A 27464-nucleotide genomic window follows, 5' to 3' on the forward strand; every position below is an offset into this window, starting at 1 on the left:
AAAATAGGTCTCAAAAGGAGATCTTTGTGTAAAAGAATGTTTAGCCCGATTGTAAGCATGATGCACATAACATAAATGTTCATCCCAAAGCTTGGGATGCTTGTTGCAATAACCTCTGAGCAACTGGATCATTGTGCGGTTGACCACCTCTATTTGGTCATCTGTTTTTGGATGAAAGGTTGTGCTCTTCCTCAGTCTAGTGTCCATCAATTCCCACAGACTCGACCAAAATTTCCCAACAAATCGGGAATCTCGATCTGATACAATGGAAGTGGGTAATCCAAAATGAACCCATACATGTTGAAAAAACAACTTTGTTGTTTGTTCAACTGTTATCTATTTGTTACAAGGTATTAAAATACACATTTTTCTGAACCTATCCACAATAACATATAAATAGTCATGACCTTTTCTAGATTTAGGCAGTCCCCCAACAAAGTCCATGGAAACACTTTTCCAAGGATGAGAAGGAACTGGTAGTGGAGTGTACAAGCCTAGTTTTCTATTGCTGGGCTTGCTTTTAGCACACATCGTACACCCTCTTACATATCTAGAAACTATTTTATTCATTTTTGGCCAATAACAAAATCTTTGCAGTTGTGCAACTGTCTACACCAAGAAAGTGGGAAACTCTCTTATCATCCTTGTTCTTTATGTTGATGATCTTATTCTTACTGGTAGTGATCCCAACCTTATAAACCATGTGAAGTCCAGCCTTAAAAAGAAATTTGAAATGACAGACTTAGGACATTTACACTATTTTCTCGGTCTTCAAGTCTTGCAATCCCAAGAGGGTATTTTCCTTTCCCAGTCCAAGTATGCTTGTGATATTCTTCGTCATTTTCACATGGAAGACTGTAAGCTAGCCCCTTCTCCCTTTCAGTCTGGAGTCAAACTTTCAGTCTCTTGTACTTCTCCTGAAGTTGATGCTACCTTATACCGTCAACTTGTCGGAAAACTCTTGTATTTAACCCATACTCGTCCTGATCTTTCCTTTGCTGTTGGCCTTGTTGCTCGTTTTATGCAAAACCCCCGTGAAAGTCATTGGAAAGAAGCTAAAAGAATACTTCGTTATGTTCGAGGTACAGTACAGTTTGGGATTCATTACAGTGCCAAAGCAGCTCCTCTGTTAGTTGGTTTCACTGATTCTGATTGGGCTGGTGACCCTGATGATCGGAAGTCTACTGCCGATTATGTCTTCACTCTTGGTTCAGGACCTATTACATGGGCTTGTAAGAAACAGGCTGCCATTTCTCTTTCGTCAGCAGAAGCAGAGTATCGTGGTGCCGTGGAAGCTAGTAAGGAAGCCTTGTGGCTTCGTCAGATCCTATCAGAGTTTGGCTTTGAGCAGCAGCATCCAACCACACTTTGGTGTGATAATCAAAGTGCCATTCAGCTATGCAAAGATCCAGTCCAGCATCAGCGCAGCAAACACATTGAACTACACATGCACTTCATCAGAAAGCTCATTCATGACCATGTTCTTGAAGTGCAATATTGTCCAACAGATGATCAGGTTGCAGACATCTTCACAAAGGCTCTCACAGAGGCAAAGTTCACTAAACTTCGATATATGCTTGGAGTTCAGGAAGTTGTCACTAAGGGGGGATAGGCTCTAGTGCCTCCTTCCTTCTCCTATTGTGTCATATTTGTAAATCCTTCAATCCTATCCCAAGTTGTTCTTAAGGGGGGATGTTAGGATATTCCGACACATAGGATATAGTTAAGTTCAGCTTGGTCTAGTATAGAGTTAGGTAAAGTGTGTTTCTTTACCGTTGTACATTTTGTAACTTACAATCCGACGGTCACGATATGTAGTGATCCGACGGTTCACTCTCACCTCAGTATTACCGACACTTGATCCGTGGCTTGACACCCGATTGGTCCATGAGTTCTATTTAAAGTGCATGGAGGGTCATTGTTCGGGTAATCCGTGCATGAGAGAAGCTTATGTAAATTTTCATTCTTTGATTAATAAATTGCCTGTAGTACCCACGTTGGGACAGGCCGTGGATTGTTTCCCTCCTTGCACTCTGAGGGTTTTAACCACGTCAAAAATACTGGTGTATTGATTTGAGATCTGGTTGTGAGCGGTGTCCTTTTGGTATTCTTTCTGTGGAACTTACCCTGTAAATTCCTACATGTTTTACTTACACCAAAATGACCTGATATTAGAGAAGTGTGTGCTTCTCAAATTATCTTTACTCTTTCGGTTTGTGGAATGCATAACTTTCCCAAATGATATAAGAGTTGGTCCTTAACGTGATAATCCAATTCTTCTACTTGTTTGCCATGACGTAAAGTTGCATATACATCTTTAAAATCTATATCTTGAGCATATTGTTCAATGTAGCTTTCATGCAATACTAAGTTATGCTTAAGTATAGTAGATGCATTTATGATTGGTCTGGACGACATATCTGCAGCTTTATTGTGTATGCCCTTTTTATATCTGATGACAAGATGAAACTGTTGTAGAAAACCCATCCACCTATAGTGTCTTGATTGCTGCAACTTAGTTTGTGAGTGTAAATATTGAAGTGGTTGATGATCAGTATGTATAATTGTCTCTTTGCCCATTAGGTAATGTTTCCACTTTTTCACACTTTGTACTAATGCACACAATTCTTTATCATATGTGGGATAATTAACTACTGCAAAATTAAATGTCTCGGAATGATAACATATGGGTTTACTGTGCTGCATCAACACTGCTCTCACAACATAGTCACTGGCATCTATTTCAATCTCAAATGGTCTTTGAAGATCGGACAGTGCTAGTACTGGTGCTGTACTAATCTTTTCTTTTAAGGTGTCGAAGGCTTTTTTCTGTTTGCCTCCCCACTAAAACACCTTATTCAATCATGTTAAATCATGTAAGGGAGCTACAATCAAGGAAAAGTTAGCAATAAATTTTCTCCAATACTATGTTGTTCCTAGGAAGCTTCTAACTTCTGTAGCAGATTTGGGTTTAGGCTAGTTTACAATGACTGCAACCTTAGAGGGATCTATCTTCAATTCACCACCCCCTACAATATGACCCAAATAATTCAAACATGTTTTGCGAAACTCACATTTTGATAGTTTCACATAAAGATTTTCTCTTTTCAAAACATCTAGAGTCTTCTTTACATGCTTCAAATGTTCTTCCCATGTTTTACTAAATATAAGAATGTCATCTAGGTATACAATGACAAAATCATCAATAAAAGGCCTCAGTACATCATTCATTACTCTCATGAAAGTAGCAGGAGCATTAGTTAAGCCAAAAGGCATAACTAGCCACTCATACAATCCCTACTTCATTTTGAAAGCAGTCTTCCATGCATCTTGCTCTGCAACTCTGACCTGATGGTAGCCACTATGCAAGTCCAACTTGGAAAAGTAAACAGCTTCTTTCAACCTATCTAATAGATCATCTATGCGAGGAAGGGGATAATGATTTTTTATCGTTATCTTATTCAGTGCTTATTAATCAATGCACATTCTCCATGAGCCATCTTTCTTTCTCACCAAAACAATTGGAGACCCACATGGCGATGTGCTAGGTCTTATGAACCCTTTCTTGAGCAGCTCTTATACCTGCTTTTTGATTTCTGCATTCTCTAAAGCGGACAACCTTTTATACCGATGGCTGTGATTATTGTTTCATCCCCCGAGTCTGACCATAAATCCTTCTGAATAGCTACAGCAGTTTTCTTCTTTTTGCCATCGTACTTCCTGGGTTTCAGCTCCAGATGCAGGATCCAGTAGTGTTCATCATCATGCCCATCCTTGTTGCAGTGAGTGCATGCAAGTTTGGTCTTTTGTACAGTAATTGTCTTCCTCTCTTTCCATTTCTGCTTTCTCTTTTCCTTGTTCTTATTTGCAATGGGTTGATGATCCCCCAACTTCTGGGTTCACATTCTTGCCTCTAGCCTCTAGATGTGTAGCCTGAACAGATACCTCGTCTATGCTAGTAGGATTAAACATGAGAATGGTGTGCTTTAAATCGCTGTGTAGACCACCTATATACTTTAACAGAGTTTCAGGTGAGTCTAACGAAATTCCTAGAATCAAAGATTTTTTTCTAAATTCTTGGGTGTAACTTTGTACTCTTTGCCATTTCAATTGGCAAAGAGTTTGCAAACTCATGATAGCTTGCTGCATGTAAGCTAGTGGATAGAATTTCTTTTTAATTGCATAAGCAAATTCACTCAAGACAGAAAGAATTTTACCATGCTTCTTCATGTCAGCTTGTGTTCTGCCTTCCCACCATACCAAGGCAGTTCCTCCAAGGCATAGGCTGGCCAGCTAAATCTTACTGCTATCTGAATCAATGTTCTACACCCTGCAATATACATCAATCTGTCTAATCCAATTATCTAGCTTCTCTGCATTCAACTCTCCATCATATATTGGCAAATCAAATTTAACATCTAATTTAATTAAATATGCTTTCTTCTTTTTATTTTCAGGACTATCAGGAGGTGTGGGAAGTTTTTCTTCTTTCCCTTTGCCTTTAGAATGGTCATTTAGGAGAGATTCTTCTACCCCTTTGTTATGCTAGGAAGTTGAAGAATCTTCACTTATACCTTTCTTAAATTCTCTATACATTTCTTCCACCATGGCTCTCATGGTCATGAAGTTGTCCATGAACTGGGGGCCTGTTTCCAAGGGAATTTCTTTTGCCATTTTCCTCCTAGGATAGACTCTTCCAATTTCTGGGTTAGCTTCAACCAACTCTCCTTCTCCTAATTTGAGCTTTGTCCTAGTTAGCATTCAACAAAAAAATCCAGCACAAGCTTGTCTAACCTTAGTAACCTAGAGCTCTGATACCACTTGATCTGTAATTGATCTAAGACAAATAATTAAGGTATTACAGACTCATGTGCATGGATGTGCTTATGTTATTTTATGCAACGGATCGATAAGATTACAAAATACACAGGCATTGAAGCATTTAAATAAAACATAACAGGCAAGTATATAAACACAACAAGTTTAATAAGGATTTCACCCAATACTCCTTGGCTATGTCCCCCTGTCCAGCCTTCAATGGTGGCCTGCCTCTCTATTATGTTCTCAAGCAAATTTTTACAACAATGAGCTCAATTCGAGTCTCACTCAATAGATACAAATAAACAAGATTGTACTTGGATCCCCCAAGTCTCTGGAGTACACAGACTCTCCTTACTGACTTTGGACCTCTATTAGTCATAGTAGTATGAGCCCAATCTGAGACTCATACATGACAGGCGTTACAGAGGAGTGCGCTTGAACAGGTCTCAAGCCTTCTCTAGAGTACACAAACTCTCTGACTCTCTCTATCTCTGTCTTTACTCTAGCTCGATGCTTCCTTTACCTCTGCAGGTCATCTCGGCTTCTTCTCTCTGCATTCGGCTTACTGCCTACTGCTTCACTTCTCCTTTACTTTCTGTTAGTCTGTGGCTTTAAAGCCATCTTCTTCTTGACTGTTCATCTTTGCTTCTTGGCTCTCTGGTTCCCTGCCTCTGTCCATCTGAATCCCTTCTTTCGGCATTTACAGTTACTGCATAACATTTCACAGGGAGGTGGCACCTATTCTGTAATGGATGAGTGTGTTGGGTTCACTGGAAATGTTTGAATGATCGTTTTTTCCATTTACTCCAAGAATGCTCGTGAAACACGATATTCTGCCAATGCATCGTTCATATCCAACTTCAAATCCTATACAACTTTGCTTGTTGACCCTGTCAAATCCAGTCATCCATCGGAACATGTCTCTGCCGTTGATCTGGGGGCCCCAGATCGTACGGTCATAATTCATATCGGGCAGCTAAGTAGCATGATGTTTACCCGTCCGATGTGAACGGTTTTCTGTCTCTTTCGACGGACGCATGGCACTCGCTGTATGGCATCGGGTAGAACTCAGTTGAAACCGCTTACCACTCGAAGCCCCTCTGATATTCTGCCAGTTTTGTGGAATCCCGCTTTCGACGAAATCAGAATGATATCCGTTGCATTTTATTATTTTTCGGGTCCGGGTGCTTGCGGCCTTTCCTTCTTTCAAAAACTATCCCCGTTTCTTGAAATGACCTCCAGATTTGCTAATTTGCGATAGCGCGCATTACCATGGGCCGATGGTCTACGCGCTTGACCAATGGTCCTCATTGCTCCACGCTGATCACAAATTGCAACTGTTACGAGGATATCTTTGATAAGCTTGATCTGTATAAGACTATTAATCTTTGGCATAATTTTGAAGAGTTCATGAAAACATAGAGAGTGTTATACGATCCAATTTGGATCAGGATCATAAGAAGAAGTTGATGGGCACATGGAGAAGACACTTGAGAAGTTCAATTTCATGATCAGATCGATTTTCTAAGTAGCAGCAATTAGTTGTTGGACAGAGAGCCAGTGAGAGAGGGGCAAGGATAGCGAAGCTCAAGGAAGGATTCTAGTTTCGGTGAGTGCATTTGCAGAGAGGTAAGTGAACCACAGTGGGGTGACATAGAGCAGCAAAATATCCTCTAGAGGCAATTTCAAATTTGTTGGGGAAAAGTAGAGTTTCAATGGTAGAAGTTGGGTGGATGTTCTAGAGGCTAGGAGAAACATTTTCTTAGACAACAACAGACCAGACGGCTTGAGGAGAAGTTGGTTCGAGATGAGTGCAGAAGTGATTGTGTTAGGGTACAGTAGCTGCGTAAAGACAGTGTGGACGACTCAATTTGGGCTGAGGTCAGAGCTCGGATTTTCCTATGGAGTGAGGAAATTCCTCACTAGATTTTTCTTGCCAGATTTTCTCTGTAGGATTGCTAGTTTCAGCATCTAGTCGTACTCAGATTATTTCAATGCTGTATAATAATAAAACCTACAGTCGATGCACTGATTTTTCCAAGTTGTGTTCTTCCGAGGACGTTGGTCCAAAAATAGTTGTGTTATTTTGTGTGTGTGATAGTATTTCTTCTAGCGTTTATTTCTTCCATAGTTTATTTGTGTAGGTTGAAAGGTGATTGATTCAGTATTTTTTGTAGAAAACAGTAAATAAATTGTTAAAAATTAATTTAACAATTAGGAGAATTATTTCCAGTTATTGCAATAGGAATCAAGTTTGCTATTTTTCACATCGTATCAGAGCTCATATGATCAATCGAAGAGCTCAATAGCGAAGGAAGAGGGAGTAGCAACGGACTGAAACTCCAGAGGTAGCGCAGTCACCTTGGCCACGAGGTCGAATTTCTTGAGGAGAATCAATTTTTCTGAGAGGGACAAAAAATTTGATCTCTCTAGATTGAGAGGTTCCAGTGGCAGAGGGAGCAACCAATTTTTTTATTCGTAGAGCATATCTCTAGCTAGATGTAGTATTTTTGCAGTAGTTTTATAGAGCAGAACTATTGTCAGGTGGAAGAAGACCACACGTTGAGGGAAAAGTTTCCTCAGGGAACTTCTAGTCTCAAGAAGTTCGATTTCCCTTGCAGATCAACAATCGTTGTGAGCAGAGTTTCTCACTCCATAAGAGAGTGTGAATAGACTAGTAGTAGCTGAGTAGAAGGGAAGAGGAGATTTTTGACATTGTTTGATATGGCCACCGGTGGACTTCAAGATCAGGATAGGTTGGATGGTGGTTCCAACTATGTCATATGGAAGGCAAGGATGTCCATCCTTCTGGATGAATATGGCTTGGAGCATTTCATAGATGTAGTGGTAGTTATCCCCATGGACGCAAATCAGCTGAAGGAGTATATAAAGGAGATGGCATGGGCAAACAGCTTGATCCTTGATGGTTTTCGGGATCACATTGTATCACACATAGCATCCAAGGGAATGGCCAAAGAGATGTGGGATACACTTTCCACGCTGTACTAGGGCACTTCCTAACAACGGAAAATGTACTTAGAGGAGAAGTTGATATGCACCATGATGCAGAAAGGGGAACACATGGACCCCTTCCTCACCAGGATTCAGGAGATCTGGGACTAGCTTGTGGTTGTTGGGGCAGTGTCGTAACCCACAGAGCTAGTGTGATTCGCACTCAATAGTGTCTCAAAAGAGTGGTAGGTATTTGTCAAAAGTATCTTGGGCAGAGACACCTTGCCAAGGTAGGACAGGATGTTGGTGGATTTGTAGTAGGAGAAGCTGAGATGAGACCTAGTAAAGAGATCTGTTAATGGCAATAGTAGTGGATCGAATAGGGTGAAGGAGGAGGAGAATATGGCCCTCGCAATGAAGGGTCCTAGTCATGGACAGGGGGAGCAGTGAAAGAAGAAGAAGGACTTGTCAAAGGTCAAGTGCTTCAGATGTAGTGAGCTTGGTCACTACAACACCCTGTGTCCCTTCAAGAAGTAGGAAAAAGACGTGAAGCAGGATGAGCAGGCAGCATCAGCAGAGATCGATAGGCTATCCTCTAGGTTGGAGGAAGACTTCACCATGTTTGCTGACATACCCCTAGGAGTGAAGTGGGTTGGCTTGGCGTTGTAGCCCCAGAGCGCTATAGATGGGTCGGATTCTTGAGGACATCCACCTCTTAAGTCAGTGCCTTGCTACGGGGGCCCACAATATTTTAGTAGCAAGATGGATCAGTGGCAGTAGATGAGGTCAGATGCTAGAGTGCAGATGCAAAGTCTAGTTGCAATCAGATGCTAGGGAGCACAATGGAGAGTTGGAAGCAGTGTAGGAGGCACAATGCAAAGTCAACAATAGTGCAGATGCCTCAGTGACAACACAGATACTAGCAACAATCAGAGACTCAAGATACAAATGCATCATACTTATCATAGTTGATTCAATATGTAGGATGTTTTTCAGTTGCAGACGTTGCAATTGCAACAACAATAGATGGAGAGGGAGTTGTAGTGTGGATGCAGTGTTGGCCGCAGTTTTGCAAAGTCATCAGCAGCATAGATGCAACACATATAAGAGTTGCACAGTAGTTGGTGGGCAACATCAGCTAGACATTAGCAACATTACAGGAGATGATGCAGAGACAGGGTGTTGCTACATGGGGCAGCAACTCTAGAATGCATTCCTCACTAAGAGGGAGTGTTAGTTTTTGTAGTATTGGATGTGTTTTAGCGACGACATTTTGTGGAGAGGCTAGAATGCATGAGATATCCAAAACCCAGAAATTGTTTCTAGAAATTCCACCTAGAAATGACTTAATTAGATGATTAGTCAGTTTTTAAAACTTTTCCTAAGACTAAACAGCGGGAATATGACTAATTAATCATAATTAATTAAGTCAATGTGTGAATTTTCTAGAAACTCACATGGATCGACTTCAAGTTAATCCTATCCATCGATTAAGATCTAATAATGGTCATTGAAGTGTCAACAGAGGGTTATAAGAAGAAGTCAATGGGCACTTGGAGAAGACACTCAAGTTGTTTGATTTCATGAGCAAATCAATTTCTTGAGTAGCAATAGTTAGTTGCTGGAGAGAGAGCAGTGAGATCGAAGCAGTGCTAGAGGGGAAGGGACAGTCAATTCAGAGGAAAGATTCCAGTTCTGGTGAGTGTATTTGCAGAGAGGCAAATGAGCCACAGTGAGGCTCATACCGAGCAACATAGTAGCCTCTAAAGGTAATTTCAAATATGCTGGGGAAAAGCAGAGTTTCAGTGCCATAAGCTGCGTAGAGGTTTTGGAGGCCAAGAGAGAAATTTTCCCAGACAACACCAGACCAGATGACTTGAGGAGAAGTTGGTTCAAGCTGAGTGCATAAGTGATTACGCTAGGGTGATGCAATAGATGCACAGAGATAGTTTGGATGACTCAATTTGAGCTGAGGTCAAAGCCTGAATTTGCCTATGGAGTGAGAAAATTCCTCACTAGATTTTTCGTGCCCGTATTTCTCTATAGGATTTGCAGCTTTAGCATCCAATTGTACTTAGATTATTCCATTGCTGCATAATAATAAAACCCTCAGCTGTTGCACCAGTTTTCCCTAGTTGGGTTTTTCCAGGGATATTTGTCCAAAAATAACTGTGTTATTTTGTGTGTGTGCTAGTATTTCTTTCACAGTTTATTTTTGTAGGTTGGAGTTTGATTGATTAAGTATTTCCAGTGGTTGCAATAGGAATCGGGTTTCTGATTTTTCACAATGCCAAGATGATTTTGGAGGCACACTACAGTCAGGTCTCTAGATATTTTGCGATTGAAAAAATAGCAGCAGTGTTGCAGAAGTATTTTTATTGGCCTAACCTTCAAGAGGATGTTGGGAATTACATCAAACCTTGCATTGCCTGTGTCATTGCCAAACCTACACTCAAGAAGTAAGGCTTGTATACTCATAGTTGTCCCTGGGAATCCATCTCCATGGATTACATGTCAGGCCTTCCTTCTACAAGCATGGAAATGACTGTGTTTTCGTGGTCATTAGTAGATTCTCTACGATGGCCATTCTTGTGGCCTGCAAGAAGAGTATCACAGTAGAAGCTAATGTGAAACTCTTTTTTGAATGAGTGTGGGAACACTTTGGTATCCCATAGTCCATTATATCAGATCGGGACAACAGGTCCCTAAGTACATTCTAATCAAGCCTCTAGTCGTTGTTGGATACCAAGCTCACTAAGTCACGACCTTCCACCCCAAACTGATGATCAAACAGAGGTCGTCAACAGGATGATCGTTCATATCCTGCGCATGTACAACTCGAAACATCCACGCACATGGGATGAAAGCCTCCCCTATGTCTAGCACAACTATAACAAAGCTCTCCACAACTCAATTGGCCACAACCCCTTTCAAGTGGGGTTGGGATTCCAGCCACTATGTCCAATTAATGTTTCCATGCCACTTGCAGCGACTGAGGCATATTCGGCTCACGTCTAGTCCAAAGCTGACAGAGATACCAACTTCATGAACGAATTCAGCACATTCGCTAGGAGGTCCATGACATATTGGACAAAGAAAATGCTAAGTACAAACAACTTCATGATCAACATCGGGTGCCACACAAGTTCCAGGTAGGCAACAAAGCTTGGTTATATTTACAGAAATAGCGCCTTGGTGGGGTCCATCACAAGCTTTGCCTGCTCTGATATGGGCCTTACACCATCACTAAAGTTACAATACTTTCGAGCTCAACATTCCATCATTCCTTTCCCTGCACCCAGTGTTCAATGTGGATCGCCTACGGCCATACCTTCCCCCATTGTTGGACACATTAGACATTGTTGAGAAACTAACACCATCAAAGCTCAACCCAGGATGTATCGAACAGGCCACAACTAATATGATCATGGACACACAGGTCAAAAACACTTGCCATCAGAGGATCCAACTATATCGAGTTGTCAAAGAAGGCCAACTCCTTCAGTAAGGCAAGTGGCTTACCAGGGACGAGGTTCAATAGAATTTCTTTCACCTCATGGAGGCTTTGCATGCAATGAGGACCATTCCTTCCTAAGGGGGGAGGAATTATCTAGGTGGATATTGGTGGCCATGAGCCTATTCCACCTAGACCTCATGTTGGTTTCATCAATTTCCTTGATTATAGCATAATTTACTTTTTTTAGTAGTTTTTTGGGTCCCCAACTTCCAAAGCTATTTTGACCCCCTATATGGCATTTTATGCCATAAATATTTTAGCACTTATAGAGAGATTTCTAACAAGGTATCTTATGCGCCAAACGGAGATCATATGACCAAGTTACAACCCCAATAAGTTGGTTGTCCAACTAACCCCAACGAGGCGCACAAACTCTTGGTGTTCCATCTCCTAGGTTAGGGTTTTGGTTGTTTAGGGTTTCCCTTTGTTAAATAATAAAAAGGCCCTTGAGCCTCGTTGTAATACAGTTCAGAGGCATGTAGCCACCACATCTCTTCTCAAAGATAAGTTACCATTGCTCGAGCTAGTTTATTTCCATTATGTATGTAAGCATCGTTTAGTTATTTTATATTAATGAGATGGAGATTTATTCCTGTTGCATCTATGCGTTTATGTTTATATTTGTATCTAATTTTGTTGTTGCATAAGTTTCAATTAGTGGTTGGTGCATGATTTGGTGGAACTATGGAAGGATTCAAGGGAGATCTATGCACAAACTTTTCTGATATGGAATCATAAAATGGGTCAGAGTAAGGTGGGAGGTAATGATGTTTGAATCTTGCAAGATCTGAAGGATAAAGGTAAAGAGGTACTAGTAAAAGATGTAAAAAGGAAGGAAAGGAAGGTGACGTGTGAATTGCTTCAAAACACTAGTGAAGTTCTAATAAACTATGGACAAGCAACAACTTTCAGAGTTTTTCCTGAGCTCTCAACACTTGTCTCAATGAAAATTATAACACGGAATATTTGTGGTATAAATTGCAAATGGAAACAATGATTTTTACAAGAAAGGATAAAATTTGAAAAACTCACCTTGGTGATTTTGCAAGAAACCAAGGTTTCCATGTGTAAATTACGTGAAATAGGTGCCAATTGTTGGGTGGGATGCAAAGTTATGGCTATCAATACCTGGGATAGTGCTAGTGGATTAACAATTTTTTGGAATCTACTTGAATTATGGAAGTTTATTGAGAGGTTATAGGTGGTGGACATGTCAACCCTCGATGGTACTTTTACTTGGAAAAATAGAAGGTGGAGGGCATCAAGTGGTGAATAGTTTAGGTCGGGGGGCCATCAGGTGGTGAGTTGTTTAGGTCATATTTTGGCTCTTGGAGCAATTATGGACAAGGATTATTTAATTAAAATTACCATTCTTCGTTTCCTTACATCGGATCATTGGCCGTTTTCACTGGAGATTGACCTTAAAGAATCCCCTCATAATAGACCCTTTCGTTTTGAAAGTTTCTAGGTTTAGGAGCCAAAGTTTGAGGAGAAAGCACATCTATGGTAAGAGGAAATCAATGTGAAAGGAAGAAATAAGATGCATAGCTTTTAATTGAAACTAAAATAATTGAAAGAAAATATTCAGCTATGGAATAAGAAATATTTTGGAAATATTTTGGAGGAGAAATAGATTGGAGTGCCCAATTCAAGAGATTCAACAACACGTTATCTTAGAAGGACACATTTCAGATTCAGTGTTAGAGGAGGGTGTCACAATGAACAAGTTAGAAATGAGAAGACAACAGGAAGAAAGACTCTGTAGGAAAAAATTAAGAGTTCAATGCTTAAAAGAGGGGGAAAAGAACTCTAGATTTTTTCATAATTCCATGATACAACACAAGCACTCCAACCAATTTCTTTTGCTATCTAGAAGAGATGGGTTCAGGAAACTTCAGCATAAAGGATTTTGAAGATGATTTTATTTCTTATAACAAGGATGCACTTACTGAACCTTCTGACAATATGCAACCACCTATTAACAAGATTACACCATGCATTCCAAAATTTGTTAGCAAGGAGAAAAATACAACTTTTATGAGGACAATTTCATTCCAAGAAGTAGAGGAAGTGATAACGGGAATGTCTTGAAATAAATTTCCTATCCCAGACGGGTTCACTTTAGAAATTTTCAAGGCATGTTGGAGTATTCTAGGAAATGAGATTCATGAGATAGTGGACTAATGTAGAAAGTTTCAGTCAATATGTGATGACTTGATTGCCATGTTTATTTCTTTAATCCCTGAAAATGGAAAATTTGAAGATCCCAATGGATTTAAACCCATTTCATTATGCAATTTAAGCTATAAGGTGATTGGCACTGTTATTGTTAATCAACTAAAACCATTATTGAAGGAGCTTATTTCTCCAGAAAAACTGGCTTTGTGGAGGGTCGACAAATTTAAGACAAAATTATCTTAGTACATGAGGTCATTCACTCCTTGAAGAGTCTAAAGAAACCAAGTATGATGATAAATCTTGATTTGTTTAAGGCTTATGACAGGATCAACTAGGATTATTTATTGCAGGTCCTTGATGCTTTTGGATTCTCTTGGCAGTGGATTTCTTGGGTGAGATCTCTTATCTCTACACCCTTCTTCTCTATTTTGATTAATGGATCTCCTTTTGGTACTTTCAACCAATGTGGAAAAAGTCAAAGTCGGAAATAATTTAGCAAGGGTCCAAAAGTTGAAAAACTCTTTAAAGTCGGGAGTTTTTTGAAACAATGGGCAAAAAGTCAACAAAGTTAAAAAAACACAAAAATTTTCATTTTTTTTTTTTTTTAACATCTAGAGTATCCACAACATCAAATAAATGCATTTCCACATAAAAATGTAAATAAAGCTAATATATAATATGTGTATGATTCTACTGCTACATCACATATCAAAATAGTGAATCAACTCCTGAAGTTTGAATCTTGTCTAAGTCTCAACTCTCAAGAGTCAAAATATCAACAAAAAACCATATTAAATGTATATCATGAGTCATCTAAAATTCATAAAGTAATTAGTCACTCAGATGCTCTTCCCCTTTTATAGGAATAGGGAATGGCTTTTCCTTTTCCTCTAGAGAAAGAAGGTCCAACCCCTGGAAATACAAATGGAGTTAGTCGTCCTCTAGAAGTTGATGGAAGAGGTGGCCTCTGTCCTATATTGCTGCTGCCCATCCTAGATGGTGTCACCTCCTCCTCATCATCCTCAACCAGCTTTGCCTCCTCACCGTGATGTTGCTTCTCCTCCTCTACCTCTGGCTCTCCCTCCCCTGCAACTGCTACCTCCTCGAGATCCACACATAACCAATCCAGGATCGAGTCCATGATCGGCCTCTCAGTCTCGACCCTCCATACGGCGATGGTATCAATATTGTTCAATGAGATGGATTCCACATCAGTAGGTGTCTGAAGTTGTCTCATCGAATGGGAGAAAAAACAAAAGAAAATGATATCATTTTCGGCCTTTTCGGCCTTTTTATCCGCGGCCTGAGAGGACAGTTGACTTTTTGGGTCGACTCCTGATAAAATCGGGCATATGACGCATAAATCATGTTTTTTCTTTTCTAAAAAATTATGCAAAAAATCAAAGGATTAAATCATTTTGTTGAAATCGCAATTTTAGGATTTCATCCCAATTTTTTGCAGACTTTTTCCCCACTGCTTTCAACTCGTCTCGTGGGCTCAAGCAGGGGGGTCCTCTGTGGCCTTTCTTATTTATTTTGGAAATGGAAGGGCTAGGTCAATTTTTTTTGAAAGTCTTGTTCTAGAGGGACTCTCACAAGATTTTGTTTATTTGGTGAAGATCTTCTAGTAATATACCAACAATTTGTTGATGATATATGTCTATTTGGTCAACCTCGCCTCAGAGAAGTGAAAGAGGTTCGTTCACTGCTTTCAATCTTTATGGAAGCTTCAAGTACGCTTGTTAATAATTACTAGACAAGTATTTTATTTTTTAACTATAATGAATCAGTCTGCTTCCATTTAGCTTGAGTGTTAGAGTTTCAAAGAGCCTCTCTTCCTTATAATCACTTGGGGGTTCCTTTGGTTTTAAATCTGAATATAATTTCCTGTTGGAAAGAACTTCTTTTGAAGCTTTCCAACAAGATTAAAATTGGACATTTTATGCTTTGAATGTGGCTGGGAGATTAATTCTCACCAAGTCAATGCTTCAGGTGATTCCGCTTTATCAAATGTCAGCCATGCCAACACCAAAATCTATTTGGAATAATTTTATCTCAAAGTGGAGTGACTTCCTTTAGCGGGGCTCAAATAAGTCCAAGAAGTTGTCTTTGGTGGCATGGGAGAAACTTTTCCTGCCAAAGCTCGCTGGGGGATTGCATTTGCGTGATCCAGAAATTCGAAGTGCTGCCTTAGGGGCTAAGCTATGGTGGCAATGGCTGATAGGGACAATAAATTATGGAAGCAAATTTGGTTGAGGAATTATGCACCTCTCATGTCACAGAAGGAGAGACTACAATATGATTTGACCATCATTGGTTCGGGGTTACATATGTGGGCTCAGGAAAGTCAAGAGGTTGTGAGGAAACATGCTTTTTGGGATCTTCAGAAGGGAGAATCCAATTTGTTTTGGCATGAGGCTTGGTAACAGTTACCATGTCTATCTGAGAACACTTTAGTTTTCTAAAAACATTTACAACTAGTTTGGGAACAATGAGGGTTATAAACTATTGGAAGTTAGAGCTAGATTATACTCTGTGATAGTGGTGGAAAGTTAAGGAAGAGTAACCCTTCTTATCCTAGGAATTTCCTTGGGGAATTCTTCAACACGAATTATTGGAAAGGAAAATATGATTTTGCGCAAGATAAAGATATATTTCGTTAGAGTATGAGACCAATTGTGATATTTACTTTAAAAGAAGCTTATTCCTTCCTCATGGGTCATTCAAGCCTAGAGAAATACATTATTTGGTGTAAGATCTAGTCTGGGATCCATTGATCGAAAATATCGCTTTTCCTATGGTTGGTGGGGAGGCGTAGGTTACTCTCCTGGCACAGTATTCGAAAGAAATGTGTTGAAGGGCCATCATTTTTTTTTCTCTATAATATGGCTGAGGATACTATGGAACATCTACCTAAATCCAAATTATTTTTAGAGGAAGTGTGGTCCATTCTTTTATTTATTTTTGGTAATGATGATCGGAATAGAGAGGATTTAGTGGCATCTGTAGCTAGTCAATGTAATTCTTCTTTGTTTAAAAAACCCATAGTTAAGAGGGGTTGGATCTTGGCAAAAGGTTTTATTCTCTAGAATTTATGGAAGGGGAGGAATGTAAGAATATTTAGAGATAAGAGGAGAACGACAACATTGATTAAAGAGGTGATTATATAAAACATACGAGAAACACTCTTGGTTATCTCCTATTCGATTGATGATTGGAGAGTATATATTTTTGAGGCAAAGATACTAAAGAAACTGAATAAGAATTAGAAGATGAACATTCCTAAAGAAAAACCATTTCAGGACCTAAATATTACATCAAATACTTCTTTCTCTCCTCCTCTAGAGGTTTTATCATACTAAATTTTGAGGGGGTATAGAAGGGAAACCCTAGAATTGTTAGTTTTGGAGGTGTTTTCTAAGATTGTAACTCTTCAACCTTGAGAGCTTACACAAAGAGTTGTGGATTGACTAGTAACAATATGATAAAGTTTTTGGTGCTTGAAAAGGGTATTCATATCACTATTTGTGAGGGATATCATTTATTACAGGTTGATGGATATTTGCAGATTGCTATCCAGTGTGTATCACAAATTTTAAATGGATAGCCTCTAGGTAAAATAGTGAAGAGTTGATGACTATAAGGTATAGTTGGAAGCATACATGGTTTGCTCAAAAATCTATATTATGTAATAGTCCTACACTCCAAGAGATCGGTTAACAAGGTTGACTATTTCCTGACGAATTTGGGTTGCAAAGCTTGAGATCTTGAGTTGGATGCCAGCTGGCCTTGTACTAGTCCAGTAGAAGGAACAAATCCTTTCTAATGTTTGTTAGAGAAAGATAGGTCGGACCCGAATGGGGGTGGTATTTCAAATATGAGGGTCTCATCGAAGGGTGTGCCATCCTCCTCCCAAATCTCATTTCTTAGTTAAGTGTGGTTGTTGGTATCTGTTGGACATGTGCAAGCTTATAGGTCGTCTCTTTGCTTTAAATTGATATTCATGGTAATGAATTTGTAGCAATTCTGAAGCGCTTAGCGTAGGTTGATTTTGGTGTTTGTTGGTGGTGTTATGTGTTTAGGATGAGATAACAATGCCTTTGTGTTATGTCTGTGCATAAGGAGTTTTTATTGTTTGTTATGGTTTTTTGAAATGTGGTGTGTCATGTTACTAGGTTGTGGTGAGTTTGAGAATTTGTTGGACTTTGATCTTATAATGTGGTAATTGGGTGACAATTTAGTGGTCATTAGGTCAGGGGATCACAGATATGTGTCTTGTCCTTCTTCTTTCTTTACCCGGAGAGGTTCTTTTAGTCCTTGTCATCAATGTTCTTTTGCAATGGTGCTCATTCCTCCTAGAAAAATAATGAGTAGCAAGAGGGGTGGAGGAGGCAATGTAGGCTACAAAAGGGTTCATCCTTTTGTCTATGACTTTGTCTCTACCTACTTTGATGTTGTTCCTCTAGAGGTGAGGATGGAAATTTTGTAGTTGGAATGTAAAGAGGAAGGGGACCACCCCTATCACTCTGATTTTGGGTTGGTGGGAGATGATATGAAATGGGTTCTCGATCCTCGTAGATTCAGGAAAAGGAGGCTTCACTTTCTAAATTCTTTGGCCTTACATCAACAAATTGTGACTGATTTTTAAAGATAAGCAAGTGGAGAATTGCATGTATTCTACTCATTAGAGAACATCAAACACATGCTTTGCAACCAAAGGTCCTTCTTAGATAATTTGGATTCTCATTTGGCCCATGTAAAATGCTTTATAGTGATCGATTTAGACTCTAGTGATCTCATAGATCCTATGGATGATAGTGCTCAGGTGCCACCTGCTGTATCGTCTGATCATAACTAGAGATGGTGGGTTTTCATGTCTTTTTGTCATTAAGTTTGGCATGCATTCTTTTAGGTACGATCTTATGATGGAGTTCCTCATTATATTTTGGCTCAAAAGTACATTGCTTTGGAATATATTGCTTGTTGACAATATTGCTTATAATAGGGAGAGTTATCTAGTTCCTTGCTCAATTTTTTTTGGGATATCATAGTGGTGTAGCTGGTGTTATTAATGTTCATGTGTATCTATGGATGGCCTTTAGTTTTTATGGTCATCTCTTTTATCTTATGACCTCTCTTGGTTCTGTATCAGTGAGGTACGATTATGGCTCTAGACGTTGGTGTCTTTGAGTTACGTGTGGATACGAATCAGAGCTTTTCTGATAGCCATGTGTTATGTTGCATATTGCTTACTTATGGGCTGTTTTATGACTCGCAAGCATTATTTTTAGTGTTGTCATGACTGTAATTGGATCAAGATCTATGGGTGTATGTCGGAAGGCCTCGACTGTTCATGTGGGCTCCTTCGTGTTATGAATGCTTTGGTGATTGTTCGTTATTTGCCTCTGGGTGTATTTGTTTCAAGTCACGTTCTGGCACTGTTGTTACTTTTTTGGAGTTCGATCTATTCTTATCGGCTACCATGCATCATGAATCTCTTGGCATTAAATCTTTTGATGAATATGGGCGCACTATGGCATGTTAAATTTTGTTATGGTTCTAGGCGCATTATGGTGATCTCTTACTCGTTTCAAAGAGTAATGGCATTATTAGTGTTTAGCAAACTCGAATACTGGGAACATATATGATTTTGAACAATCTTTTGCGAAGGTTGATGAAGGTAGGTCTTGGTTTCTATTTTAGCTTTCCTGTGTTTTTTTCTGGGACAATAGTGATATGGAGTGATGGTGTTTTTTCCTTGGACCACAATGATATGGAGTGCCATCCTGCCATTATGTTTTGAATTTTGTTAATGAATCAATGGTGAAGTTGGGTCATGAAAGGTCTGTGGTATTGTATGATGTTAAACTGAGGAGCATTTGTCTTTTTTAGGACTTTGTTTTAATTAGGTATTAAGGATTTTTAGTTTAGGATGTTCTATTGAGTGAGATGTATAATTGCTTTCATAATATATATTTAATATCCATTTTTAATAATAATATTATTATTATTAAGTGACCAAACCAGACACCAAATTAGTGTATGAGACTCTATTTGACAACTAAGTCTATTGAGGCATATATACTTTACCCCTTCGGTTTTAAACTTATGACCGGTTAAAAGGAAACACATGTTCTTAACCATTAAGCCCACTCAAACTGTATATAAATTATTTCAAAAAATTATAATTAAAACATTAAAAGGTTAATATTTTATATTATAAAATATATTTTAATTAATTAAATTTTTAAAAATATATAAATAAAGGAAAAAATTATTATTAATTAAATGAAATTAAATTAAAAAGAAATAAACATTAACCAAAAATACATATATGCACAACCTTTCAAATCCCAATAGTAACTCTTTAAACTAAAACAAACTAAACCATTTCATTACCTAAAACATTTGATGATGCGATGCCACAAAGTTTCCTTGAAGTTTTTAATTGTATATACAGACAGACTTCACAGTAAAGAGAATATCCATTATTAACATCTACAACTTTCAAAGATAAATACAACTTCTTGGATATGTTTGGGCTCTGACCAAAATTTTAAATTTTCCGGATTGAATAGTTATTTGATATGTGCTTCATCCTCAATCCACTTTTGTATTGTTGTGGTTAAAACAAGTTGACTGTGTGTGGTTTTTTCTAAAGATTTGACTTTTCTTTGGATTGTAATGGTTATGATTATGAATCGTATTCTTCATCAATTGATATCAATTTTGGTAAAAATCGCAGGAACAGATCTTAACTGAAGAGAACCTTTTTCTTTGTAAAAAGGTAAGAAGAAATTTTAATAAATATTTTTTTTAAATTGTACAGTTTATTTTTAACTTTTATTCAGTTACATATTAACTTCAATCCCTTAAATTTTATGTATTCTCCAGTGTGGTGATGAACATGTGGATGGTTCGGTTTTTAGAACACCTTCAGCACAACTTAGAAGAATCCAGAACATTGATGTGGAGACTCAACTGGTTATAAGACCTCCAACTGTACAACAGCACCCTGACGTCGATAGTCCTCGATAACTGTTGCATATGCAAGTTTTCTACTTTCATGAAATAAACAAACAGTACAACTGCAGCCTCATTTTGTTTGTGTTTTGTAAACGTATAATTACTATTGCATATGTAAACTTTCCTCTCATATTTTTGTGGTATGGAAATAAACACGTTGTGGATCAAGGTTGAAATTGATATCAAACCTTTAGCATGCTAAATGAAAATTTGCAACATTATAAATAAATAAGAAATATATTAGATATTTAAATTTTTAATTATACCCAATCACCCTAATAATTTAAAATAATTATAAATTAATAATTTTACCACAAAACACAATTTATTCAAATAGAAGCATAGTAATGAGATAGGAAAAGGAATAAGCCCTAATCTAATCTAGTGCTTTGCTGATTTAAAAGGTAACTTGGTGAATACAAAGAATTTGCAATTGGCATAAGGATGTGTATATTTCAATAGTGTACAATGTATAGTTCATGCTTTGCAACTTCCAAATTCATTCAGTCTCACTTTGCAAACCAGCAAAAGAAATTATAACAATTTTTGTCCCTTCACTTTGGGATCACTTGTACATTTGCCACCTTTATAGCTATCACATGGTTCATTCCATAACTTGAGTCATCGCCTCCTCTTCCCCAACATGTATGTCTGAACAATGAGTTTTACAAGTCTATCGCAGGATTTCATGACTTGGACCAAAAAACCTTTAGGTTGTTCACACACCACTACCCCTCTAATCACACACTAGCTCCTTCAATAAACTTCAAACCATTGAATACAAGTAGTCCCACTCTGTTATCACTCCATTTGGGTTTTTCAAAATTTTGGTTGAAAGATGCTAGAAAAGTCCATTGCTTATGTAGTCATAAAAGTTTGAGTAATAAATTATAGAAATAACAAAGAAACTGTAACAAGATAGGGTAAGCAAACTCCTGGATCTTATAGAGTGCTTCTGATGTGCATAAGATGAACGATATTTGAATTCAATTAAATATAGAGCATACAAAGATGAATTTCATACTTACTATCAGAAAGAAAACATTGATATTGTTACACAAGCCACAGCACAGTACACTTAAGCAAATTCAACTCTTAATCTTCTTGCAACAATAAAGAGGGAAAAACTTATGGAAACTGAGGAAAAGAAACAATTTTACATGAAAGAACACATCACCAATTGCTTGACATGGAAATCTTGGAACAAGCTCTTTGTATTTCTCTCAATTGATCACTTTGAGTACAATCCACGACTTACATCAATGTAAAGCGTCTTTCTCCATACATAATCCAACATTGTTTACATATCCATAAATTCTTTATATAGTGTTTTACATAAGAGTTTTACAAAATAATAGTTATCACATAATTACAAAAGCAAAGATATTTTAAATATCTCTAAAGTTCATGTATGCAAAAGATAAACTTAGAAAATATTTTGTATGTCCAAGAATAAATATTGGAAAATATGCTTGCATTAAGGCTAAAAAAATATTTGGTCAACACAGGTCCCTCACTGTAGTTTTAGCACTTCTCCTATCATAACAGGGCCCTCTGCAACTACTCCTTCGTTTTTCTTCAATTCCGCTGGAAAATCTTTAACCTTTAAAAGTGAAAATTGTTATGCTCTTTACGTGCGAGAAGATTCCAGAATACCAAATATGCGCAGAAATACAACCCAGAACACATAAGAAAATGAGAAAAACAACAAGCATTTTATTATTCAGAAATGAGAGAAATGTTCACTTGCCTCTTCAATGGGGAAACCTCCAGCAGAGCAGAGCTCGATTACAAAATAAGACGCAACTCTCCTCAATGAGGAGTCTCTATCCTTTATATAGGATTCATACATACAATACCATGGGTGAGTACCATGGTTTTCTAAATACCACCTATCTAACACCATGGCCCGTTTGCAACTAACAGTGGTCCCTTTCTTAAATGTGGGTCAACCACTTACAATTATTAATACGCGCTTTATTGAATCTTTAACTAACTATAACTATGACTCGACCCTATTACATAAATAAAGGGGTTAGGGTTGGACCCTAACATGCCCTCCTCCATAAAAAGCAGTGTTGTACTCAAGGCTGAAGCTGCGAAAACTGCAAAATAATAGTGGTTGGTTCCCAGGTCGCATCTTCTGGAGAGGTGTCTTTCCACTTGACGAGGAGTTCCTTGATCGTGCAACCATGCAGATGTCATTCTCACGTATCGAGGACCTATTTAGGTTGGAGCCAGAGTGAACCTTCCTCATCCAATTTAGGTAGACTGGTTTAAAATCTGCAATTGTTCCCCACCACTTTCTTGAGGCACGATACATGGAAGACCGGATGGACTTTTGAAGTTGGTGGCAAGGCTAGCTTGTAGGTTACTCCTCCAATGCGCTAAAGTATTTGATAAGGTCCATAGAATTTTCGAGCTAATTTTTGAATGCGCTCTAAACGATGTTGGTTTGCCTGTTGCTTCATGTGATTTTGAGCTTGATGGAGATTATCTTTGAGACGGGCTAGCATGGTTGCACGATTTTGTAGGAGTTGACCCACTGCTTGCACCTTAGAGCATCCCAGGATATAAGAAGTAGGTGAAGGTGGGAGTTGACCATACACTGCTTCATATGGAGTCATCTTGGTGGCTACATGATAGTTAGTATCATACCACCATTCAGTGAGAGGTAGCCACTATACCCAATGATGTTGTTTTTCTGAAGTGAAGCACCTTAGGTATGTCTCCAAACATTTGTTGACTGCTTCAGTTTTACCATCAGTGTGGGGATGATAGAAAGTACTTAGTTGGAGTTGGGTGCCTTGTAGCTTGAAAAGTTCTTTCCAAAAGTTTATGGTGAAAGTCGGGTCACAATCAAACACAATGGAAGTGGACATGCCATGCAGTTTGAAGATCTAGTCCATGAAAGCTTGAGCCACCAAAGTGAGGGTAAATGGGTGGGGTAGAGTGCAAAAATGAGCATATTTAGAAAGTCTCTCCACAACCACTATGATGACTAACTTGTTGCTTGACTTCAAAAGACCAGTAATGAAATACATAGAAACATACGTCCAGATTGAGGCAGGTATGGGCAATGGTTGTAAGGTGCCTGGTGACTTTACTGTTTCCCCTTTGTGGCGTTGACACACATCACATTCAGCTACAAAGGTAAGAATGTCAGTTTTCTTGCTTGTCCAGAAGAAAGAATGACAAGTGCGAGCATAAGTCTTCTGAAAGCCTGCATGGCCTGCAGTGGCAGATGAGTGAAAACCATTCCTTGCGGGCTTCTTCAATCCAATATGGTATGGAAGAGAGATTTCTAGCAGGGTGCTTTCATCCTCAAATTGGCATGATAAAGCATCCGCTACCACATTGTCATGCCCTTTCTTGTAAATTATCTCATAACCATATCCTAGCATTTTGGCGAGCCATTTATTTGTTGGGGCAAGGATAGACGTTGCTCCAAAAAATATTTGAGGCTTTGATGGTCTGTGCAGATTTGGAAACACTGCCCCAATAAGTATGGTCATCAGATATATACTGCATGTAAGATATCCATCATCTCCTTCTCATAGGTAGATTGTCCCAGATTTTTTCCACTTAAGTTGTTGGCTCGTGAAAGCCAAGGGTCAGCTTTCCTGCATTAAGAAAGAACCAATACCAGTTCCTGAAGCATCACGTTCAATCACAAAATATTTTTGGAAATCTGGTAGTGCCAATACAAGAGTGGAACATTCTTGGGAATGTCTACTTCTTTCATGCATATTTGGTGATAGCTAGAGCGAAGATCTAGCTTAGTAAGGAATTGAGCACCATGTAGTCCATCCAGAAAATCATCAACAATCAGGATAGGGAATTTGTCTTTGACCTTGAGCCTGTTGAGGGCCCTGAAGTCTGGAAAAATGTGCAATTCCCCATCTTTCTTGAGCACCATGACCACTGGTGATGAATAAGGGTTGATGCTATGATGAATGACACCAGCTTCAAGGAGTTCCTTGATGATTTTTTCAATTTCATTCTTTTGGGTGAAAGGATATCGATATGGCTACACATTCGGTGGTTGTACCCCTGAGACCAAAGTGATGTTATGGTCATGTTCCCCTCTAGAGGGTGGAAGCTCTTTAGGTTTGTCAAAGACCTGCTGGTGACAATTCAAGACCTGTTGCATGTCAGGACAAATATGAAGAGTAGTGGGCTCTATGGCCTAGATGGCATTAAATTGGGCGATAACTCCATGATGGCCCCTTTTTCAACAACTTTTCCATGCGATGCGAGCTAATGATAGAAGGAGCACATGCTTGGAGTCCACGGAGGGTATGCATGTGATCATTCTTCTTAAAGCTCATATATAACTCTTGGAAATCCATGGTGATTAGGCCTAGTGTGCGAATCCATTCAGCCCCCAAGACAATGTTACAACCACCCATGTTAATCGCAAACATGTGGGTCTTGAGGTGGTAGTCTCCCATCTGAAGTTTGATACAGCTTCGACGACTCGCTGATGGATAAAGTTATGAGTGCTGCCACTATCAATCAATACTACTACAGGGCGATGTTTAATAAAGCCTCTGATTTTGAGAGTTTGAGGCACATAAATGCCCGCCAAAGCATGTAGCAAGATAACTAGTTCCTCTGGTGTAGCTGGGAGTTCATTGTCCTGCTAGGTTTCCTCAACTTCGTCCTCTGGTCCCTTAAGGGGCGGGGCTTCCTCAGATGAGCTCTGATCAGGGACATCAATTTGAAAGAATTTGGGTTCCTTGCATTTATGCCCTGGGGAGTATTTGTCATCATAGTAGTAGCACAATCCTTGTTTTCTTCTTTCAGCCATTTCTGCTGGAGACACCTTTTGAACCTTAAGTGTTTGGGTAGGGCCCTGACCCTGGGTGGGGCGTCCCTTGGCTATGAAATTTGGACGAGGAGACTGGGTAGCTAAAGCATGTTCCACTTCGATAGCCTTGTTGCAAGCGTCTATCCATGTAATTGGGTGGTGCATATGGACATGTGCTTGGATGGCTTCTTTGAGAACACTTATAAAACATTCCAAGTAGAATTCATCTCTCAGACCTGTTGTGCGGATGCCCAATGTCTCATAGGCTGCAATTTATTCTTTTTCTGTGCCTATCTGCCGGATCTTAGTAAGACGACCCAAAAAATTAGAGTCTCTATCAAAGCGGTCACAAAGAGATTTTGAGAACACCTGCCAAGTTAGTTTCCCAGGATAGCATTTATGATTCCACTGCCACCATTGCCATCTCTATTGGTCCAAGTAAAGGGATCCTACACGTAGTTTAGTTGGATCATCTTGGATATCATTCAGAATGAAATATTGTCCCATTTGTGCTACCCATACCATCGGATTAGAGCCATCAAATTTATACATGTCCAGCTTGGGTGGCCGAGGGTGGGAATGTTGGTGATTTCCATGGAAGTGAATATGATGGCTAGATTCTCCTTCAAGGTCTTCATTAAAACCATGTGCCTCCGAATGCAACCCTGACGTGCTCACTTTGAAAGTGTCCATGAATTTCTACATCTGGTCTGCTAGGTTATGGAAAGAAACCAACTATTTTTCAAGGCTCTCAATCTTCTCGTTCGTCATGGCTTGAGCTTTGGTTTCTACCATACACAGATCTTGGTCACTTGTCGTCACTTTGAAAAAATTGGGACCGCTCGAAAATTGACGCTGATAAGTGAATGGTACCACGAAAATCATCTCGTCGTCTTGATTCTTATGGGCTAAGTCTCTTATAAGCGTCCCGGGAAGGCCTTAGGCCTTTTTCTTTTTTTACTCCGAATGGAGTTTTACTCCCCGCTTATCAATACTGCAGTGGCCAATTTCCAGAAAACTTAATCCTGCCCAATTTCTTGCAAGAATCACCCCACGGTATACAAGCCACAAGCCTCACTGCACAAATGGTTAGATCCACCTACAAAACCCCCAACTGTTCAATTTGAGTTGGACTGGCGACGACAAAACCCCAACTGCTAGATCTGAATGGTACTGTGGTTGTAGAACTTCAACTGGTGGATCTGATTGTTGTGGCGACGACGAAACCCCAATTGCTAGAGCTAATCTGACAAATAAGATAATGGGAGATCTTTAGAGAGTCAAGGGAACTATGGTCTTAAGGAGTGTTAGGTGCTACAGATCGCAATATACATAAGGGTCTGACAATAGTACTCAGCCCAATCTTTCAGGGCAATAACTAAGGAGGATCAACTGTACCCTTAGTCGTACTACCCGACTACCCTATAGTACGCGCGAGTAATCTCCCCGAGTGTTGTTCTCGATGCACTGTAGCAACGAGACGACCGACGTTTTATCTAAGGTGAGGTTTCAGGTGAACCTAGGGGGCTTCCGATATACCCAGAGGGTACATGGAAGACAGTTCGTCCACGGTTGTGTCTAGTGCGCTACTACTCGAAGGGGTACCCACAAGGGTTACAAGGGAGTCCAACAAGCGTGACCACCTCTTGTATTTCCTGCGTGCATACCTCCCAAATCCGTAGGTATATGTGCTCAACGACAGATCCTGTGGCTTAAAGACATTGAAACACGTCTCTAGCCTAAAACAATTTATGCCAAAAATGGAGATACCACCAGCCCTAGAAAGTGCTATGATACCATTTGTTATGCTCTTGACCTGCAAGAAGATTCCAAAATGCCAAATATACGCAAAAATATAACCCAGAACACGAAACAAATTGAGAAAAATAACAAGTATTTTATTATTCAGAGATGGGAGCAATGTTCACTTGCCACTTCGAAGGGGCAACCTCTAGCATAGTAGAGCTCGATTACAAAATAAGACACGATGCTCCTCAATGGGGAGTCTCTATCCTTTATATAGGATTCATACATACAATACTATGGGTCAGTACCATGGTTCTCTTAATACCACCTATCTAATACCATGGCCTGTTTGCAACTAAGTGTGGTCCCTTTCTTAAATGTAGGTCAACCACTTACAATTATTAACATGGG

At 39.2% G+C, this 27464-nt stretch overlaps 1 protein-coding gene across 3 annotated transcripts in view; it reads left to right on the plus strand.

The window, feature by feature from the left end:
- LOC149212073 (MADS-box protein SOC1-like) overlaps window positions 1-20741 on the plus strand; it is a 479791-nt gene extending 459050 nt beyond the window's left edge. For 2 of the 3 annotated variants that reach the window (XM_089391691.1, XM_089391693.1), the window contains 2 exons: window positions 20214-20255; window positions 20363-20741. In XM_089391691.1, coding sequence (XP_089247817.1) covers window positions 20214-20255; window positions 20363-20506 — 186 coding nt within the window. In that variant the 3' untranslated portion in view covers window positions 20507-20741. Of the gene's footprint in view, window positions 1-18620; window positions 19171-20213; window positions 20256-20362 lie in introns of those variants that run through there. The other variant, XM_089391694.1, reaches the window with a different exon arrangement.
- The last annotated feature ends 6723 nt before the right edge of the window (window positions 20742-27464 follow it).

Source organism: Pinus tabuliformis, chromosome 1_1, assembly GCF_031772625.1.
Source record: "Pinus tabuliformis cultivar Carrire ecotype Pingquan chromosome 1_1, CPIR1, whole genome shotgun sequence".
Classification (NCBI taxonomy): domain Eukaryota; kingdom Viridiplantae; phylum Streptophyta; class Pinopsida; order Pinales; family Pinaceae; genus Pinus; species Pinus tabuliformis.